Genomic DNA, 15,939 nt, shown 5'->3' on the forward strand with positions numbered 1-15,939 from the left:
AAAGCTGTTAAACCTAAATAGAAACTATATTGAGGGCGCTGAACTTTGTAATGACTGCAATCGATTCAATCAGAAGAAATTTTAATAGCACCATTAAAACTATCATTATTTTGTGTTGTGATGATGACTACTGTCATAGACATTCCCAGAATCAATCAAAATCATTAATAATTAATAGCAGTAGCTATAATGAAAAACAGCTAGTGATATGGATGTGGAGTGTCCACCTAGGGGAGTTGGAAAACCCTGATTCCAAACCAGTATCCTGATGGAACGAATGGCGTATGAATCAATCGTCGGTCACCGGCTACCATGGGATTGCATCTCCTCACGATGCTCAACTGCCTTGTGGATTAAACCTTTAGGTCAAAGGCTCCGGGTGTGGCCCCCTAAGAAAACTACCTGTTTCAGTTTGAGAACCCGGGCAGTATAACAGCCCTCACACAAATCAAATGAGATTTGTGTGGCGCATATGTATCTGGTGCTTCCTTGTAGCAATATTTATGTGTTTAAATAAAATAAAAAATTGATAAAACAATAGTGAAAAAACGATCCATTCCCTGAACGACCGTAAATAAACTTATATGATTAAGTATACCTTTTTCTTTCCTTTAACGCTAGAAACAATCCTACCATTAGTGATTCTAATAATACCACCTACACGTTATAAAACTACTATGACAAATCACAACACAACGTACACCTTAAACATTAGTCTGATAGCCTCTTTTCTTTCACGATCAACAAACCAGTTTACAACATGCTTGCATCGTAAAGGAGGTTGTTGATCATCATTAGTTGGATAAAGAAGTTGGAAAAAACGATGATAATTACTCAACGACCACGCTGACCGGAGTTTTAAAGCAAATGAAATACATGGATTAGTTTTGTGAGTTGGACGTAAACCAGCCATGATAGTATTGATACCTAGTGAAACAAAGAAAGATTTGGTCATATCCGTAATACATAATAAAATAAATTAATTGGTAAAGACATTAAAATGATGAAGTGAAAGACACGAACGGATCTCTAACATACAAATTATTTTGACTAGTGCTAACAGGTGAAAGTCGTACAAATACGGCATTTTGCTAAACCGATCCACAAAACGAGGTCTTTTAGTTTAATGAGTGTCACAAATCAACTGTCTTACATTGTTGTACTATGAATCTCCACATTTTTAGTTAGAAATGACAAATTGATCTTACACACAAATCATATTCACATCACTGAAGCCACTGAATGTAGCTGGAAAAAGAAAGAAGTCATAGGGGCCAGTTTCCAGATGCACACAACTACCTATGATTTCACTCACGATACAATAAATGTAAAGCCAAGTACCACTAAAAATCTGCGGTCAAAAGCTAAGTAATAACATCATTTCCATAGGGCTGTAGTTTACTGGGCTACAGACAAAGTGGATCAGTGATCGCACGTTTACTCTATCTAGAGTAGTTTTATTGGTCAAGTGATATTTTCAATACAGATAATAAACACCTCTTTTCACTCCCGAGACTCATGAATATTTAGTCAGTAGATATTAATAAACAAAACAATTAAGTAATTAAAAGTCGCACAGAAAAAATTATGAGAATATTGATGTTAATTTAGGGATAACTGGACAACTGGTTAATCAGGATAAAGAACCTATAGAAAGTAGTTTATAAAAGAAAATATCCTTGATGACTTTCAAACTTAAAATGAAACTAGCTACTGAGTCTACTAATAATATGCCACGAAACGCGGAGCCTCTGAAAGTGAAAAGCTGAGCTCCAGTGGGATAATAAAGCAATTTTCGAATTGCGATTAACTTACCTAAAATATCGAGAGTGAAGATGTAATAAAGAAGTCTGTAGGCAGTAAATTCGAGCAGCCTACTAACACCTAAGCCTTCTTTATGAAGACGAAGCAACTGACTTTGACATTGATGAAACTCTTCAAAATCACCAGCTTCTAAGGCTACATCTGCATGTGCTTCATAAACCGATACTGCAAAATCATCTTCGATACCTTGTACCTAAAATGATTTAAACAATATGTTGGAAATCCATTAAAAACACTGTACATAAAGCACGTTTCCTAAGTAAAAGACAGTAGTGAGGAAGCAGCGTCTCCTATTGTAAAAACACTTGTCTATCAAACATTAGGTCACAGATTTGAACCTCACTACTTCGAGTTTCGTTTGGGCAGCCGAGTATCGTCGTCAACTCTTACATGAATAAAGTATAGTTGGGAAACAACCACATGAACCTGTGTTTTATGAGTCACTTGATAAAGGATGAAATCTATATATTTTTTGCATAGTAATTATTTTGATAACGTACACCAATACGTCCAACATACGAATAAAAACACCAGGAGATATGAGAAAATGTAATATAGTAGCTTGGGTACAATCTGATCTTCCCTTCCCTACGTTCAATAGCTATCTTCAAAGACATTGATGTAAAGATGAAAATTGATAATCAATCTCGTCATAAAATTCACTAACTTAGCTATTTTTAACTATGATCAAGAAAATGGATGGTAATAAAATAGTTAACATAGTTGCAGTGCGCCTTATGGTCGACTAAGAGAGGACAAAGGAATATCAGTGAACGGTACTGGAAGTGCTAATATCCCAGTGAAATTCAGGTTTTTACGCATGTATGAGAATAAACTGAATAAAAAAATATAACGTGTTTATCACTCGGGTTGATTTTTGTGCCGTCAACAAGACCCTTCATCTGGTTTCTAACAACTTAAAAAATCTCATTAGGAATACTACACTATTATTCTACATAATCCAGAATAATTTGTAGATAGCATTGACAACCGAACAGGATAATCTGTCAAGTTGCACACGAGTTCACTGACAATCACTTTTAGAATAATGGTGAAAAAATGAAATCTCATTCACTCTTATGTTATCGTAAAACTTGTTTATTAACTTAACTATTCAGATAAACAAAGTTGTTAATATATTAGCTTATAATATAAGCTTAAGATGCTAAAACATACAAGTTCTTAGGGATCATCTATCATCGAACACGTGCAAAAACACAAGGAACTTTCTCTCATATGCACATAACGTATTCAAAAAGTCATGCATTATAATACCGACTGTATCTAATAAATAAACTATTTATGTAGTGCGTGTTATTCAAAACATCTTGTGGGATAAACGGATGCCAGAGGCAAACTGAGTCACATCAATCAGATACATATCTGAAGGCTGGACGAGAGCGGACACGTCTGATAGTTATTTTTTGCGATAAATTAGAAATATAGTAGTTACTTCCAACTACGTTGGACTTCTGTCCTTTTAATAAGCTAACGATAAGCGCAAAATAACAACAGTAAGGCTTACAGTTAAGTCTTGACGTATACTTTTGAACTGCTCACACACCCAGTGGTAATCGGTATTTGAACGCCATTTTTCTTTGACGTGCTCCAAAGAAAGCTTCAAAATTGCTAAGGGTCGCACTTCTGTAGGATCTGGAGCCTGAAAGCAATGGAGAAAGTCATTTTACAACAGGTGAATTACTATAAAATTGATTTACTGGAAGAATCAATGATCACAAGCGTGGCATTCGGATTTTATCATCTGTCAAGTTGCTCAGTCAAGCGTGTATACGTATATGTTCAGAGTTGATATAAATTGAAGCAACCAACCTCTACTTATCCCCTGGTTACACAAATGATTTAATACAATTGTTAGTAAGAAATAAAGCTAATAACACTTAAGACTTAGTCGCGTATACATAATCCGTTACCAAACAAATTTTCATGATGACGATTTCCTAGAGGTCAGTCGCGATTAGAGTGGCTCAATGGTAACAAACTATGTAACGGAATGAGTCAAGTAAGACACTACACCGACCGTCAGTTTTTCTAAGGTTGTAGGTATTCTCTGTTGACGAGTCGCAACCGGGTAGAAACTTGGGTTCAAAGTTTCCTGCTACCTTAAACCACCTCAAAGCAAAATACAGAGCATGTGATGCTGAGCCGCTTATATACAAACGACAACATCGAAAATTGATTGATAGAATTTAGATAACACTAAAGGCTAGACAATGTGACAACGGTTAATACCTATTTACTAATATACTAACAGTGTCTCTAGAACATCTAAGTTTCACTCGAAAATTTGTAGTCAACCGTACACATAAGTATAAATAACTTGATGAAATTCTGTGAATAGGATACAATGTGCGGAATAGTGTACGACACCGGTCCGAAGTTTGTGTTGTTGCTTATGAAAACATTGAAAGCTTTACGACTAAACCATCTAGTGCACACAACACGCCATAACAATTATACCCTTGAGCTACAAACATAAATGTACATGAATAGGAACCTCCGTGAGTATTTTACTGGCAAGTACATATAAGAATGAGAAACTAATTCGTTGACGTACACTCAGGAAACTATAATACACCATAATTACACGAAATTTTATTTTTTTTTTATTTAATATTCTCACCATTCGATATGACTTTCTTTTTGTGAAAAGAAAACAGATAACTGGAAGATGAAGTTTCTAACTAAAGGATAACTTAAAAAACACTACGGGGTATACTCAACACGATCAGTGGTACTGACAAAACTCACTCGAGTCAGTCTCAAGTATTGTTTTTCTATTTCTTGCATGGTACCAACGATTTGACAGCTACCGAAATCAACAGCTAAATCATCACGTTCGTCAGTGTAATTCGAAAGCAGCTGACTGGTTGTCCGTGCAATGGAGCCTGATCCAATAGGTGACTGCACCAGATGATCTTTAAATCTACTGGCTCGTTGTGTAAGGCGAGATTCACTTGGAGGAGTATGCTTTGAAATGCTTCCACGTTTACTACGCCAATTGCCACGTCCACGACCCCTTGCAGCTGTTACATCTTCATTAGAAGTATTTGCGTCTGTACTTGAGTCGGCGTTTGAAGCACCACCACGCCTCCGTCGTCTACCTTTGGAATTCCCCCTGGTGGCTAACTGCGGTGTACTAAAAGATGAGAGTGAACATTTATGAAGGTTACCATAAGATAACGAACACAGATAACAGGAATATGTAATAACTGGTATGAGATCTTTCTCAATAAATAGTCTGAAAGGATTAGCACGAAGTATATTAAATCACTAGGTTGGTTTAAGTATATAAGAAAACTTTGACTGCTTGATACTGACGGTGCAAGCTAAACTTTATGCCGTTGATATGCTTACAAAAAGTGGTTGGCGTTACATTCTAATTCCTGGCCTTAAGGTTACAGGCAATAGCGGAGACATGGCAAACTGAAAGCTATAGTCAAGTCAGACAACTTTGATTTATACTTCATACGACCTGGTAATAAGTCGCTTATTTATCTCATCTAATTGTATCAACGTATAACAATATGAATTTATTGTCACTCTAGTACCATTAGTTACGTGTGTTGTAGTCTTCATATGATTCAATATATTAAAAAACAATGTGCCAGTTGTTTTTAAAAGTATGAAGATGCTAAGAAGAGCACAGGCTATCTATTTTTTTGCTATTACATGTTGACTGCTATTGCTTTCAGTTCGCCAACTTTGCTGCACTCCGAGTTTATTTCATATCCCTACATAAATAGTTGTTTCTTGTTAATTTCCAACTTTTGTACAGAACATCAAGTCAAACTGAATATCCTATATTCTTTATTAGCTTGTGAATTATTATCTTTGAAGCGTTGCGTGACAGGCATTCCGTCAATTAAATTCCCTATTCGCTGCGCCATATTAGAATAATCATCATAAATAGAATTTACCACAGGCCAACCGGAAACCCCAATAAATACGATTGCTTTAATCACGATTTAACAGGAGAGGAAAAGAATATCACGTCGGTAAATGCTTCCAAGTGAAATTCGATTGCTTATACGTTCTAAATACAACTAACAATAAATGATTTTAGTATAGTAAACGGATCAAGAAGCTGATTAAAAACTCCCAGGAAATTCAAGGGCTTCACTTATTTATTAAGTCATATTGAAACACTTGCCTATGTTCAATGGAATTTAAAGTGAAGAGGAGAATAGACACATTCATTGTTTTGATTAGTTCTTCCCTCTAGTGTCTAAAGTTACTAGTTTTCTCCCGTAGATTCAACAATTCTCTATAGGCCTTATATTAACAGTCAAAACCTCATAGATGAGTATCATCTATTGAGAGTGAATACACAATTTCTAACTACCAAAAATATTTAATAAGAATATCAGAGCTAGATACTTCTGAGAATTGAATTAAGATACATAGAATGCACGGTCCTGTAAATAACTTCTAATAAGATTTTAGGGGGACGCAGATGTTTGAACCTTTAGGTAAAATGAGAATGATAATATCAAAGTACTTTACAACCATTTAGAACTACCTATACTTTCTTCTGTTAAATATATTTAATCCTACCTTTTTAACCACTTTTTCATTCACGTAAAACTGTCAACAATTAAATAACCGATATCAACTTGGACGTACATGACAAGAGTGGAGTAAAATACGTTTTATACTCTGCAAAACGTCTTCCTGATTGGTCCAAGTTGAACATTTTTTCAACTCAAGCCTTTAATAGGTCACAAATGAACACTTCGAAATAAATTATATACTCATTGGACCAACTATTTAGGGCTAACGATAACAAACACCAAAGAAGGGTATGGGCAAGTACAGCTTTCGACTAATCAGTTGACTATCAAGAGCATTTATAACACTGAATATATGATAGAAATCAGTTGCCAATTGAGTTTGAACTCAATGCAATCGACAATTTATGGCACTTATTCTTACTTCTGGCCTTAAGCGAATATTTTTATGTTTCGACGTAGTGAACAATATCACCACACAAATGTAAGCTGATTTGTTTGCTCACAGCAACTTTCTCAAAAAATGGTTTAGAACCCATTAGATACTTTGGGTCGAACAAAATGCATACAGTAAAACCAAAATGTGGAAATCACTGGCACACCTTTTTTGAGAATCCTTTACATCATTCGTTTTTCGCTGTGCATGTCGAGAACCAGAGCGCGACCGAGAGTCCCGACGCCGAAGGCGTTTTGTCCTGAAACTACTTGAGGATGAAGAATGAGGGGAGCCACGTGATTCTGAGGATGAACTAGACCTGGATCTATACAAACGCTTTCTCTGCCAATCTTTTAAAGGTTTGGAAACAGGAGAACGACTAGGTGAGCGAGATTTCGATGGCAATTTTTTGGATGGTGATATACTCTTAACAACTGAAGACGAAAACACATTGCGGCCACCTCTCGACAAAAGCCCAACAGGAAGACGTGCAGGAGCTCCCCTTGATGGACCCGTTGGGCGAAGTCCACGAGGACCGGGAAGTTGAACAGGTCGCACGACACTAAACGATTTCATTCAAAAATGCAAATATCTAATTAATCACAGGTTATTGACTGACTGAGTTATAACTTAAAGAGGTTAAAAACAGTCACTAATAGGTGAGTAGATATTTAGTAAAAATTAAAGCATTGCTGAAATGTGTTACTAGTACTTTCGGTTGATTTATCATCTATTTATTGACTAAGTCCCACCAAATAAGTAAAACGAAATAGAAAACCTTATAGGTATCAGTAGAAGACAATGTAAAACCTAAATTAGACATCAAAATTTAAAAGACTTAGATCAACCATTTCAAAATGATGATAGGAATTAACAAGTCGAAATTAGTATTTAGAAGACACATACACAGGAAGTCCTGACAACACCATAACTCGTTTAGTGTAAAACAGTGTGGCAAAATAACTGGACTAGAATCACTATATTTCTCCTGACACAAAAGTATCACGATTTATTGAGTGAGTGATCGTTACTGAACACAAGCATAGTAAGACTCCACCATAAGTTGACCTTACAATAACATTGAATAAATATTACAGATAGCTAACACTTCAACGAACCATCTAGTGTCAAAATAGCAATACTTTCAGTTAGTAAATTGAAAGAAAATAACTAATTGTCTTTCACCTCACTACCATGTGCAATTTCACACATATAAACTTTTAGAAATAAGACTGAATTCTATTCCTCCAATTATGGATTTACTGCACGAAGATTGGCTAAATGAGACCATGCAAATAAGTCATGTCAATGGGAACACTGACACGATATAAGCCATCAATACAAAGGATGAAAAATTGATTAGTTACATCTAGAGGTAGTGCACTCAAGGCCTATAAGAATTGTGGAACGTTTTGATCAAACAAAGTAACATTCACATTCATTTAGGAAGGAATATATTAACCGATAGTGTGATAAGAAACACTGTAGCAGGAAATCTTATGAATAAATAGACATTTAATAGAATGGTCAAGCCAGATATTTACTTTCTAAAACGTACAGAATAACTGGAGACCTATAGGACGACCTTCATTTCCCTATCTAAACCGACTGTGAAGAAATGCATGGTAATATTAATGACAGAAAAAACATACTAAAGTACTGCTTACTTGACAGAATTGCCCCTGATATTAAAGGATTTACGGAAACTAGCAATCGCACGACTGGGGATAGTCGGAATATTTTCTGTCTTCCAATCGACCTTGATGTTATTTCTAAAAACGTACTCCAATTTTTCTTTTAAAATCCGTTCCATCTGATCTTTTTCCTCACTTGTATCAATGCTGCAAAATGCTCGCTGGACGTACTCTCTACAAAAAAAATTGGGAGATTAATAAGTCGATAGAAAAGTAAAAAACACAGAAATGTAGATCTTTCAATACACTATCAAAAATACTAGAAAGGACAGTAGTTTCATTCTACAATGAACCTTAAGAATCACGACCCAATAAAAAGGAACATCCAACCCAAGTAATCCGGAAACTGAATATATCAACTTATCACTGGCTGTCTTGCACTGATTTTCTTGGTGAACTGCTAAATGGCTGGAAACAGCATGGTATGGATGAGCGTCTCGTGAACTTATTTTTCTACCTAACTTAGCTGGTGAGCCATGCTTGCTCATTCGGAATATTACCTATAAACTGAACCTCTATCTCTGGGTGAAAACATCCATCAAGCACTCATTCAGAAAAACAATGTTCATAAACTGAATTAGCAAAGAAATGTTTGATGGTAATTTGAGAAACTGATGCTGAACAACCAATCATATCATGGAAAAGTGAATTGCTGAAATTGTTAAGAATTCCCTACCAGACTTACTTGAGTTCGTCACTCCACTGCTCTTTTACTCCTTTGTCCTGAAAACTAGCAGGCGGTTGCTGTAGGACTTCTTTAGAAATTGGAGTATTCGCAGTATTTTCACTAGCCACTGTGTTTGGAGAATCTGGATAATTAAAGTTAGTCTTAATAGTTACCACGTAAAATAATACTTACAAAACCAGATAAAATTGGTCATTAATATGCTTTTAGGAGTTCAGTCAGTCAGTTACAACGTAGAACTTCGTACGTACATACGTCAGTTCGAGTTGCCATACCACATTAGCACAGAGATGCAGTTGTCGATTCAAATCCCATATTGGTAGAAGTAGTAAGAGTATAAGAATTATGTGAAAGATAAGGGTTTGAAGATGTTATTGAAGGAGTATAATACAGTGAAATAAATTTGGAAAGAGAAAAAGGAAAAGGACACAAATAATTCAGAAGATTAGAATTTGGGAGAACACAAAGAGTGGACGCACCTTCGCCATTGCAAACGATTTTGAGCCATGTCATTCAAGGTCTCTAACCATCGGTTGCTATCATCTCGCGAATCCCAACCAGGTAGTCTACACCTACCAACATGGCTCAGTCCACTTGTCAGTGACTCCATGGATTTATGCCATGTTTTGGTCTGGCCGCCCCTAGCTTTCTTCCAACCTACTCCTACACTATAAAGCATTGCACGTCGGGGCAGTCGGTGGTTGGGCATACGTAACACATGTCCCAGCCATCTCAACTGATGAAGTTTCACTACTTTATCAATCGATTTGCCATCCTTACCTAGTACCCGTTTCCTAACATCTGCATTACTTACTCGGTGGTCCCAGGATATACGAGCAATCCTTCGAAGACATCTATGATCGAGAACTAGTAGCCTACGAATATCCTCTACTCTTATGGGCCATGTTTCACTGCCATAAAGTAGGACGGAACGGACTGCTGCACAGTAAACCCGTCCTTTTGTTGCTAGACGGATATCTCGCCTACGCCATAAATGGCGCAAGGTGGCGAAAGCTAGACGAGCCTTCTGTATCCGTGCTGAGATTTCGTCATACATCAGACCACAAGGGCTGATGAGACTACCAAGATAAGTGAAGCTGTCAACACGCTCAACTACTTCACTCCCTATCATTAGTTCAGGTGTCGATGCAACCCAATCCTGAAGTAACATTTTGCACTTCGAGGGAGAGAATCGCATCCCGAACATGCCTGCATTGTTGCTTATGGTGGTCAGAAGACTCTGCATTTTGTCAGCGTCTTCACCAAATAAAACTATGTCGTCGGCGTATTCTAAGTTAATAAGTGAGCCTCCTGGTAAAAGTTCAACTCCTGGAGATTGAGATGATGAAAGTGTTATCTCCAAAAGCATGTAGACGACAAAGTTAAACAGGAATGGGGAGAGTGGAGTTCAATATATCGACAATTATAAAAAGGAACATGCATTTAGCTCTTACTTACAGCGATTAAAGTTATGTTGGGGAAAAAGTCGAACCTTACGCACTATAAGTCAGTCAGCCACAGCGTAGGACCAGGCACATATATGCATCGGTCTAAGTTGCCACACCTCATTAGCACAAGATGAACACCGAATTCATAGCAGTTAATTTAATGGTGGTAATATATGAAGAATGTATATAGGAATATAGTACAGGAGGACAGATTGCGCTGTGTTCATGAAGTACGGTACAACTAAGTTTCCACAACAGATTGATCAATATGGGACCACTCAAAGAATGGCAAAGTCAATTTTTTAGCAAGTAAATAATCCTGAGACTAAGCGTAGAGTACTGGAGAAGGATCGCGAACCGGTTATTAAGGTTGTAAATTATAAACGATTGGTGGACAGGAAATGAGTTAAGTGGGACCAACAATCCCCCACTTTATCGAGCGATGCTAGCTGGCATAGATACAGGTTGCAAGACCGAGACCAGACCAAAACGTCGGGTCACATGAGTCAGAGTCCGTAGAAGTGACACAGGAATATCCTCCGCCGAATCTTTAGCTTCCGATTCCTTTTCGAAATATTCTCTATGCTTACTCTTTCCAATCATAAGTAATACCACTATAATTGAAATCCTCTCATTCATGTTATTCCCGATTGTTGTCCTCACATGGTGTGACAACTTGGGCTCCCCTTTGATCATATCTGACTGACCACCCGACTATAGATAATTAGATCGATGTTTTTGAACACCAAGTTCGTACCTATAAGGTAATCTTTGTATGCTAAATTTACTGTCCTAGAGATACATCAGGTATGTTTATCTGTTTTACTGTCAGTCAAACTAATGTTATAATACAACCCTGAAGACTGCCTTACACATATTTTGGTCTGAATTGTTTGTTCAGGCTGGTAAACTACACATGGGAATCAAAAACTAGTCTCATTTGGCAAAGATAACGGGTTTATGAAGGTAATTGACCAGTATCTTCACCTAAACGAAACCGCCATTTTTAAGTGGACATTCGCGATGGTCACCAGGACGAAACCGTAGACACTAAATAGTACAGCTCAGTAACCACCCAAATGGTCAATATATTGGTGTGGTTTGCCGCCATTGGTCTAGAGCCTCCTAGTTGCTGAAACTAAAGTGGATGGAGTTAATATTGAATTCCAACCCATGAACAATAAAAGTAACGTAAATCGGAGACCAAGTCCATAATCGTGTGCTTAGATGAGAAAAACTGACATTACGACAGTTGTCATACCGAAGTAGGTGGGGGGAGCTTTAAATTGTAACTGGACGGTCGAAATATGGGAGTTTTGGCCACTAAACCACTTTAATTTGAAGGTTAAGAACTCAATGACTACACTAACGAAAAAAAAATTTACCTCGAGATACAATAAAGTTTGAAATCTACATAGATACGTATTTCTTACCTAAAGTACTCTGGAATGGAAACCGTGGACCCGTCACTGCCAAACCATTGGGATGAACAGATGATCTTCCGTCTGGCCACATACCAAACGACTGGACCGCACCTCCGTTAACCGGATAACCATAAGTAGGTCTAGCTGCATTCCAGTTACACCCTAACTGACTTTGCATATGCAACGGCAACTGTGGAGAACCATATGAAGGATACGAAACGTTTGGCATCATATGCCTCTGTGGACTTGGGTCGAACATGACCGGTTGACGGGGTGGGACCGTAGGTGAATAAGTATAAGCACAAGCGAAGTTTGGAGAATGAAATGGAGTTGAGGTACACCACGATGGGTCATAAGTTGCCGGAATGGAGCTTGTAACTGTAACATTCCCATCCACCTTGGGAACAGTCGATTCTACTCCAGGTGGAGGAGGTGTGGAAGGTTTGTCTTGTACCGATGAAACTGGAATGGTTTGATGATTATAATCATATGTCTACAGTGGTGAGTGGGTAATGGACTAACTAACCTGAGCAGGCTGTGCATAGTCATAATATCCTGGATAAGCACCTTGCCAGTAAGAACCGTATGAGCCCCACTGAGCCATTGACGTTTTCTATAAGTTTTTCCAAGAAAAGACAGTTGCAAGGGATGAAAAAAACACATTAAAAAACACGTATTAAAAGTCTTACTTTTTATACGCACTAATCTAAAAAAGTTTAATTCAATACGAGTAACTGGTTTGGACGATTATTCACTTGGGTCAAGTGGTCATTGTCTGGATTTACATGTTTGCCAGCTTCTGGTAGATGACGTTACTTTCTATTCAGAAAGCAACTGATCACAATTAGACCCAGCACCTAGTAACTGAGTCCTTGAATTACTTAATACTATTAACTTGGATATTCTCGGCTTCTTAATTTCGACATCACTATGCTCCACCGTCCCATTTGTTAGCTTTTCTAGATGTACTGAAGTGTGGTGTGGATTTCAGTCAGTTTACGCCATTTACATTTAAATCTGGGCAAAACATATTCCAGTGAAGGCTTCCCATACTCTGAAGCTTATATGTAACCCCTACCATTAATTAAACACACGATAAAACTCCCTAAGCATGGGTTTGTTCACTCGGCTTACATTGAGGGTTGATAAAATTAACCAGCCGCCTAAAGAGTGGACGGGAAAGTGCTCAAGCCATGAATCAAATGGACGGGTTACAACTATAAAATCGTTTCACACATCGTCCCTACAGTGGCTACGTTCACATGGTCGTACCTAACGATTAATTTGAATAAATTTATTTCCATTATGTGGGCATTAAACAGACGGAGTGACTACCTTCTTCAATTTGGATGATATAGTTAGTAAAGTACCAGCATGAGGGTGTTGGCGCCGCATAGTCGACAGACAGACGAGAGCCTCAATACATTCCCAAGAAAGTATTTACTTAAGAAGTACGATAGCCGCTAGCAATTTATTAAAAACTTCTTTATTTTACCAGATACTAAAAACTGCTTCAAAGTGCATATTATGCTGCTTATTAGGGATTTCAAAAGGATACCAGACGACAAGACTTATTAGACAGAGGGACTTCCGCATTGTTAACCATGATCAATATTGAGCTTTAATTACACAACACGCGAAAGCACTATTTCGTGAGTTACTTTCCACGAACCATACATATACAAGCCTTGCACAACACAAAGTGTTTAAAAATATTAGATGGTCAGTGGGAGAAAAATAAGTCATTTGGGGGTTACCTCAGAAAATAGAAACGCCGGCTAGGCATATCATTATCAGAAAGATGCAACAAAAAAACCGTCCTAGCCTACTACTTGGTTGTTCGTCTTATGTACTATGTTGGAAGCAGGGTTAGGTGATTTAAAAGAGGGGAACTTATGCTTTAACAAACTTGAAAGTGACCAGTGTGTGCTGAAAGATCATAGGTAGCTAAAATAACTCCCAGTTGACTAGAGAACTGAATTCTAATGCAGCACAAGCTGATCCATAGGTACCTTCTACTGGGGCTTACTGCAATTGCCCCAGTGTTTAGCAAATGGAACAAACTGAGCTGCTTTAATATCACAAGGGCCAACAACGTCAGCCAGAGCTCAAGGCTCTATGTCGACTTCCTACAATCAACACGTCCTAGGCCTCTCTCTACGAAAAAAATATGCTTGGCATTATTTCAAAAACTCCCACCAGGTCACCAACAAAAGAGAAAAACGAAGCCGATCCGCATTAAGAATACATTTACTTCCACACAATCCTTGACTAACCCTGAAGGGAATCGAAACCGAACTGCGTCACTCAGTCTACTCAAACAACCGATTGATCGAGATTCAAAATATTGTGAGTTTAGTCCAAGACCAGGAAGTCATAAGCTCGTATCTTTCTTTATTGAGTTTGTTTCCATTTATTTGGCATTGTGGCTGCATGCACTGACACGTTCTATTTTTTTTCTTTTCCAGGACGGCTTGGAAAGAATGATGAAGTTTGTGAAGAACCGAGATTTCGATTGTAATTTGTTTTACGATTATTATACTGTATTTCATGGCTCTTTATAGTAAGGAAAGACGACCAGACAACCTAGCAAGCCATCAGAAGAGTTTTTACCAAGGACAAACTCGTTGGGTTTAAACTTCTGACTGGCCATGTCGTAGGGTCATCATTACCTCACTAAGGGGGAGTGATCTGTATCTGTAAATAATTCACCAAAATAAATAGCTGTAAGTGTTCGACATTGGATGCTGACCACATAAGTTTTAGTGGACTCGTTTAGCTGGAGGAGCTCGGACATGCATCCGTACCAGAACACGTTACAGAGCGGCGTGGGAAGCATCTTCTACGATCATCGTAAGTATTTGTCGGCAACTGCCAGGTTTAGGACCACTCACATAATTTCTCCAGGTTGTTTTGTAGTTCTAAGCTATCACTCTTACTTTGTATCGCTCTCCATATCTTGACATCGTCAGCATATAGCAAGACCTATGATGATAGTAGACGAGGGAAGTCATTCACATACAAGGGGAGTATCACTGGCCGCAAAACTGTACCCTGGGGGACTCCACTAAGCACAGTTTCCCAGCTAGACAACTTGGAGTTGACCCGTACTCATTGTTGACGCCCAACTATAAAGTCTTTTATCCACATCAATAAATTTCCTCCAATCCCGACATTTTTTAGCTTATATAACAGCCGGTTGTGCGGAACTTTGTCAAAAGCTTTGCTGAAATCGATGTTGGCCACGTCTACAGGTAACTTTTGGTCCTTAAGAGCACACCAGCTTTCACGAGTGACCAATAACTTAGTGAGACAATAATAACCTGTTTTAAAACCATGCTGCTTCTCTGAAAGGATCCGGCTTTCATCAAGGTACTTAAACAGCTCCTTCGAATAATCTTTGCTAAGATTTTAACAACCACATTAATTAGGCTAATGGGTCGGTAATTCTCAGATTTATGTTTCGTACCTGTTTTGAAGACAGAACTTACTATGGCGTTCTTTCAGTCTTTCGGTAAACGACCCTGGGTTACGGATAGATTTAAACGTATACTTAAAGGGTTCGCAACAAAGTTGGCTAATTCCTTCAGTAACCTAGGATGCAGTTCATCGGGTCCAGTGGATTTGCCTATGTCAGGCTTATTTAGCAGACCAACAACATCGAGTTCTTTAATGGTCACGCTGTCCAGTGTTTGTGTGGGGGGTTTTCATGGACTGGTGGGAAGGATGTTTCCATGGTATATACATTGCTAAAAAAGTTTGAGAATACTTGAGCTTTGCCAAAGTCGTCCTCCACTAGTGATGAGGCAGTACTGTCCCCACATAGCACAGGAATATTTCCTCTTCTTTTTGTTCTTTGATTTATAAAGGAATACAAGCGTTTAGGACATTCTATGGAT

At 38.0% G+C, this 15,939-nt stretch overlaps 1 protein-coding gene across 1 annotated transcript; it reads right to left on the minus strand.

The window, feature by feature from the left end:
• Positions 1-685: 685 nt before the first annotated feature.
• Positions 686-12,644, minus strand: Smp_097830 (putative leukocyte receptor cluster (lrc) member; the record flags this gene model as incomplete). The annotated part of the gene is made up of 9 exons (XM_018799852.1): positions 686-927; positions 1,816-2,017; positions 3,350-3,484; positions 4,594-4,981; positions 6,956-7,351; positions 8,457-8,657; positions 9,169-9,292; positions 12,050-12,533; positions 12,567-12,644. 9 exons carry the CDS (start codon positions 12,642-12,644, stop codon positions 686-688), a joined length of 2,250 nt encoding a protein of 749 aa, XP_018653724.1.
• Between the last annotated feature and the right edge of the window lie 3,295 nt (positions 12,645-15,939).

This window comes from Schistosoma mansoni, chromosome W, assembly GCF_000237925.1.
Source record: "Schistosoma mansoni strain Puerto Rico chromosome W, complete genome".
Lineage (NCBI taxonomy): Eukaryota > Metazoa > Platyhelminthes > Trematoda > Strigeidida > Schistosomatidae > Schistosoma > Schistosoma mansoni.